At 42.6% G+C, this 6911-nt stretch overlaps 1 protein-coding gene across 1 annotated transcript; it reads right to left on the bottom strand.

Moving 5' to 3' along the window:
* Positions 1-830: 830 nt before the first annotated feature.
* Positions 831-6684, bottom strand: LOC133664236 (hatching enzyme 1.2-like). The gene is made up of 6 exons (XM_062068734.1): positions 6566-6684; positions 1806-1926; positions 1547-1725; positions 1284-1365; positions 1015-1133; positions 831-890 (listed from the first exon to the last, which is right to left on the bottom strand). Coding segments are annotated over exons 1-6 (534 nt in total). The 5' UTR covers positions 6597-6684; the 3' UTR covers positions 831-888.
* Between the last annotated feature and the right edge of the window lie 227 nt (positions 6685-6911).

Here is a 6911-nt window from a genome sequence, read left to right as displayed (position 1 = left end):
CCTGCCTCTGATTAGTGTTCGGCACGTTCACCTGCTGCCGAGCACTAATCAGAGAGCTATTTATTCACGTTGCTTGCCACACTCGGTCTGGCTTCATTGTTTGCGGTATGCAACAGTCACGCAGGTTGATTTCTTGTTTCTTGGCTTCTAGTTCATGATTCCAGTGCTAAGTTTTGGTTCTTTAGCTTCTCGTGCGAACGGCACGCTTTCCTTTTGCTTGTTTCCTGTTTTTGGTTTAAGCTATGATTTATGACAATAAATCATACTCCTACATTCACGCTTTGTCCGGAGTTGTCCGTTCTGCATCCCGGGAAAACGACCCCGCAGTGAATTGCGATCCTCCACGTGACACTCAGTCTTTTTTACCACCTGTGCCATCTTTTTTGAAACATGTTGCAGGCATCAAATTCCAAATAAGCTAATACTTGCAAACAATACAGTTTTTCAGCTCGAACATTAAGTATCTTGTCTTTGCAGTCTATTCAATTGAATATAAGTTGAAAAGGATTTGCAAATCATTGTATTCTGTTTTTATTTACCATTTACACATCGTGCCAACTACACTGGTCTTGGGTTTTGTAGCTGTGAAGAACTTTCAATTGTCTTCTGTAGGAATTGTGCTCTATAAATAAACTTGCCTTCAATAATGCTAGTATGCACACAAATTCACACTCCTTCAACAGAAAAATCACATCTTTCCATTTTTATTGATTTCATCAAGTACAATTAGATCATCAATCAAAATCATGTATTTCATTTTATTATGAAACATATTCAGTAAGTAAAATTAAGTGTCTAAAATATTAATTATACAAAGATGTGTTCATTATGTTCATTGTGAAAAATGCTGGTCACTGGAGGCTGACACCCTTTTCTCTGTCATTATGTTCCTGGTAGGAAAAATAAATCAGATGTCAGATATTAGACTATAATTTCCTGTAACACAGGTGTCATTGTATTCCATGTCTTGTGTAGCAAAAGTTCAACTCAAAGGAGTGTGAAGTGTTTACTCACAGCACTCATAAAGTCTGTTGACACGGGCATAATCATTATCGCTCATCTCAGTTGCGTCGCCAAACACCGAACCGTCTTTGGAAGTGATCGTTGCTTGGCCGTTATTAGTGAAGGCAAATCTATAAAAAAAAACAGCAAACAAAATATTTCTGTCTATATTTAAAAAATCCTATCACCTGTAAAATAAGAGTATTTGAATAGGCAAATAAACATTCCCTTACAGATTGTTTCTATTATATTTTTGTGTGTAAATGGATTGTTGTACTCACTTGCTGTAATGCATCACAGATTGAAAATCATAGGGGGTACCTAAGTTGTTTGTCGGAGATTTGATAAAGTTGGATTCCAATCCTACAAAGAACGAGTGAGCAGAACATTAATTTTAACCACAAATTAAGCTTGTCTATTCCGTGAGTCGGGACATTTGGGTACACGTGGGTGGCATTTGAAAGTTGAAGGAACAGAAAACTGACTGCAATGTTTTATTATGAGATGCAACTATCAAGGACTGAAAAAGATGTGTCGGGCTGACCTGCTCTGATGTTGTCAAAATGAATGGTGACATGGTCGTCTCTGTCAGATCGAACATGCTCGTGGTGGAATCCAAGTGCATGGAGAGCCTCGTGCTGCATGATATCCGTGAATAAGCAACCGGATGTCCTCAAGGAGATTTGCTGTTTGCCTCCCACCCGGCCAAGGAAGGACCAACACCTGGCACACACATCAACAAAGCGATTTATGTTATGAGATGGATGACTGATACTAAAAGAACGATGTCTGTGTTTTCTTACCCATCAGCAGAGATGAAGGACAAGTAGTCCGTATGTATTTCCTTCTTCCTAATGAAGCGAATGCAGGTGTTTGTCCAGAAGCCTTTCAGGATCTTTTTTATTGATCTGGCTTCCTTCCTGGCTGCAGTTAGAAACAAAACATTGCACAACTTAAGGTTTTGTCCAAAATCACAATACACAAATAGCGTAATTTCCCATATATAACCTGCTACTTCCCCATACTTGACTTCCCTTCCCTTGCATGTTTTGACAAGCGGTAGAATATGGATGGATGGATGGATGGATATCCCTGCTGTCAAAGCCATTATATTAGAACAGGGGTGTCAAACTCATTTTAGCTCAGGGGCTGCATGGAGGAAAATCTATTCCCAAGTGGGCCGGACTGGTAAAATCCTGATAACTTAAAAATAAAGACAACTCCTGGTTGTTTACTTTGTTTTTCTTTGGCCAAAAATAGAACAAGCACATTCTGAAAACGTACAAATCACAAATAATCCTATGGACAAAACACTTTGAGTTTGTTGAAAATTCTGAAGAAATTGGTCAAGTTTCAAAAACACAATGAAGAACACAATGAGCTTAGCCTTCGTCCATCTATAAGGTAAGACAAAGCCAGGATTAAATTTTAAGTCACAGTCTTTCTGGGATTGAACAATAAACACAACATGTAAACTCTTCGAAATATCAAATACCTCCTTTGTCATGTCCACATATCAATCCAGTGCTAACTCAGCGAACAGTAAGAAATGGAGGTAAAAACTTTTCAAAAGGCTTAAGTTTTCTCGTTTTTGACAGAGACATTATGGGGGAGTAAGGGTGCCAAATAACGATGTGTTCGAAGCAGAAGACATAAAACGGCAGGTTTTAAGTTTCATTTGGGTCGAGGGAGAGGAGCCGCAGCCACGCTTTACTTTGTACCTCTTGCTAGTCAAAGTAAAGTGGTGTTGTGTTCACTACTGCATTGAGTTAAGCATACAGTTAGTTCAGTTACATTGTACAGCCTCTAGGTGGCGTAGCGAGTCAGACGGAGGAGATGCGGTGAGATGAGGAGAGAAGAAGAATGTATCGTAGGTAAATACAGGTACGTGAATAAAGATGCTGACGGGAAAGTAACGCGTTCGTTTTGGTTATTACTACACACCCAACATAACAAGTGGCGACGAGGATAAAGAAAAAAAAAAAGAATGGCTTTACTCGGTTTACAACCGCCCTCTGTGTTCCTGGAGTGCCCGGGAGAGCCGAAGATTACGTTCGAGGATTGGAGGAAGCTATTCGACAACTTCTTGCTAGCAATCGGAGGTCAAGAATTTTCCGCGGAGAGGAAAAGAGCCCTGCTGATTCACTGTCTGGGAACAGAAGGACAAAGGTTGAACAATACCTTGTCGCTTACTGAGGATACCTACAGTGGTAGCTTACTGGCTTTGCAAACATTCTTCACCCCGAAAGTCAACGTGGTCGTGGAGAAAACGTGTGTGCCTCGTATATGTGAAAGGCTGTTCTTAGAACCAGAGCTAACTCTTGATAAGGCACTTACACTAGCCAGACGAATTGAAATTGCCGTTGCTGATGCAAAAACGTTCACTGAGAGTGGAACGAAGCTAGTCTCTGCAGTCTACAGACAGGGAAATAAGAAGGCAGGACACCCCAAAGACAAGTATAAGCACAAAGGGGGAAAACGGAATGATGCCATTCAACAATGTTACAGATGTGGCTCTGCTGATCACCTTGCTAACGACCAGTCATGCCCAGCTAAAGATGTTAAATGCAAAACATGTGGGAAGATAGGCCACTATTCCAGAGTGTGCAAATCCTCTACTAAATCAGTCAATGAAGTGAGTTTGCCGGAAGTGACTGTCCTCAATGTTGGCAAGAAGACTGATATACAAGGAAAACAAACTGGAACTTTCACTCTGGCTACATCACCTACAAGTACACATACAAGTGACATGTTAGTTGACACAGAATTTGCTGTCTCAATACTACCCGAAAAAGTGTACAGAGAAAACTTCAGCACAAGTAAACTAAGCCCACCTACAGTAAAACTGTTGACGTACTCAAGACAGAACCTAAAAGTTTTTGGACGTCTTAAAGCGACAGTAACATACCAACAGAGGACTGCAACTGGATTTTTCAACATTGTAAAGTCCGGTACACCCCTCATTGGGCTACATCTATGTGAAGACCTCAACATAGAGATTAAAGGAGGAAAGTTGGTGGAACCAACAGTGGATTGTGCCATGCTTTCACAGTTTCCTAAACTCCCTGAAACTACAACCACGTTGGACATTGGACATGCCAAAGGTTTTGTACATAAGGTGCAGATACGCACAGATGTTAAACCAGTGCAACAAAAACTCAGACGCCTGCCGCTTTCAGTACGTGATCCCGTCACGGCAGAGCTGAATGAACTGAAAAAGCAGGGAATCATAGAGGGAGTTGATTCATCCAAATGGGTTTCCCCTATTGTAGTCACTCGGAGGAAGAACGGGAAAATCCGCGTGTGTGTGGATATGAGGGAACCTAACAAGGCAGTGGTCCCTGACAGCCATCCATTACCACTGATCGAGGACGTACTTGCTGAGCTGCGTGGGTCAAAGATGTACTCTACCTTGGATCTGAAAAGCGCATACCATAAACTGGAACTGCATGAGGAGAGCAGAAATCTCACTGCTTTCATTACACATGAAGGATTGTACAGATACCGCAGAGTTCCTTATGGACTAAGTTCAGCTCCTGCAGCATTCCAGAAAATGATGACAAAAATACTCAGTGGATTAAAGGGGGTTAAGTGTTACCTAGATTATATCATAATCTATGGGCCCTCACAGGAAGAACATGATGCTAACCTGAAAACTGTAATGAACCGTATTCAGGAAGCGGGTCTGCAGCTCAACAAGGAAAAATGCCTCTTCAGTCAGACTACACTGACATTCCTAGGCCACAGACTCTCACCTGAAGGCTTACAGCCAAGCGATGGCCATGTGACTGCAATCCTGAATGCACCTGCTCCTACCGATGCAGCCACCCTGCGCTCATTCCTGGGTTTAAGTGCATGGTATAGCAAATTTATACCTAACTACGCCAGCCTGGTCGAGCCAAGAGCTCTGTCGCGGAAGAATACCATTTTCAAGTGGAATGATGCAGCACAAAAGAGCTTTGATCAAGTCAAAAACATGGTTGTCAACAGCCCAGCACTGACACTGTTTGACCCAAACAAACCAACAGTGGTCTCAACTGACGCTTCTGATTATGGACTTGGAGCTGTTTTGACACAGGTGAATGAGGCAGGAGAGGAAGACACAATCGCTTTCGCCTCCCGCAGTTTATTAGATGCTGAAAGAAAGTACTCTATAGTTGAAAAAGAGGCTCTCGCATGCGTCTGGGCTGCTGAAAAGTGGCGTGTGTGGCTCTAGGGAAGGTTCCTGTTACGCACTGACCATCAAGCTCTAACTACACTTCTGACTACCAAGGGAAATAATCGAGCTGGACTTCGGGTTGCCCGGTGGTCTGCTCGCTTAATGGAGTTTGACTATGAGGTCCAGTACAGAGCTGGAACACTGAACAGCGTCGCCGACTGCTTATCCAGACTACCACTCCCTGCGACAAACAAGGATTATACTGAGACCGTGGAGTCAGTCGCAACAATAATGGACGACATTCAAGCAGTCACTCAAGCGGACTTCAAAGCGGAGAGTAACTTGTGCCCTGTGCTGACCAAACTTTGCGCACAGCTACAAAAGCCTTGGCCAAGACAAAAAAAAGTGCTTGACCCTGACCTACAGCCATACTACCTGATACGTGACGAACTGGCAATTTTGGATGACTGCGTGGTCAGAGGCACTCACCGTCTCGTGGTTCCAGGGTCACTACAGAAAAGACTCATAGACATTGCACATGAGACTCATCAGGGCATTGTCAGAACAAAACAACACCTCAGAGAACTATACTAGTGGCCTAAAATGGACGCACAAGTTGAATCACTCATCAAAGACTGTGACAAGTCAGTTACTACCTATAATACCCCACTCCAACCTGTGCCTTTGCCCGATGCCGCATGGGAAAAAGTGTCAATCGACATCGTTGGTCCTTTTGAATCTGCACCAAGAGACTGCAGATATGCTGTAACGCTTGTGGACTACTTCAGTAAATGGCCGGAAGTAGCTTTTGTGGCACAGATTGATACTGCAACAATCATCCAGTTCCTCATAGCAACCTTTTCATGGGAAGGTAATCCAAAAGAGTTAGTGAGTGACAATGGTACTCAGTTCACATCTGCTGAATTCGAAAATTTTCTAAAACAAAGAGGAATTGTGCACCTGAAATCATCTCTATATTATCCCCGTGCAAATGGAGAAGTTGAGAGGTTCAACAGAGTGCTCAAAGACTGCCTCCAGACTGCTTCTATACAAGGGACACCCTGGAAGCCATTCACAAGGTCCTTTCTTATGGATTACAGAGCTACTCCACACTCAACCACTGGAGTGAGCCCCTCACAGCTGCTTCATTGAAGACAAATGAGAACAAAACTCCAAATCATGGATGTAACTCCTGTCCACGTAAATAAGAATGTGGTGCGTGAACGAGTTAAAAAGATACAGGAATACGCAAAACTGTACACAGACAGGAAGAGGAGTGCAAAGAAGACATCCTTCAACCCTGGTGATCAGGTCAGGATTCGGAAGCCATGGAAGGTAAAGAAAGGAGAACAAAAGTTCACAAAGCCAAGAACTATGGTGCGGAAGAAAAACCCATACACCTACCTGTTGGATGATGGTAGAGTCTGGAATGCATCACACCTTTCTGTACTACCACAAGTGACCACTATGGACAATGACACTGTACAGACCGAACCTAAACAAGAGACAAATGTGACCAGTAGACCTGAGAGGTGTAGGCAACTGCCTAACTGGACTAAGGACTATGTCATGTACTAAAGAAGTTGCATAAACATGCATGTTGCTGGTTGTTAAGGAAAACAAAATAATGCATGCATGAAAAATGCTTGGTATGCAATTTACATACGGTTAAATGCTGCTGTAATGGTTGATTGGTTGTCATTTTATTACTTCCAAAATATTATAGGCATGGTGTTACTTGAATCCAATT

Source organism: Entelurus aequoreus, linkage group LG02, assembly GCF_033978785.1.
Source record: "Entelurus aequoreus isolate RoL-2023_Sb linkage group LG02, RoL_Eaeq_v1.1, whole genome shotgun sequence".
NCBI classification, from domain to species: Eukaryota; Metazoa; Chordata; class Actinopteri; order Syngnathiformes; family Syngnathidae; genus Entelurus; species Entelurus aequoreus.
This window is presented reverse-complemented; position numbering and strand designations above follow the sequence as displayed.

Coding starts and splice junctions, on each gene's coding strand:
- LOC133664236 (XM_062068734.1), bottom strand. CDS start 6,596: ATGCATTCCAGACTCTACCATCATCCAACAG. Junction 1,927..6,565: donor ACTCTACCATCATCCAACAG/GTAGGTGTATGG, acceptor TTCTAACTGCAG/CCAGGAAGGAAGCCAGATCA. Junction 1,366..1,546: donor TTTTGACAACATCAGAGCAG/GTCAGCCCGACA, acceptor CGTTCTTTGTAG/GATTGGAATCCAACTTTATC.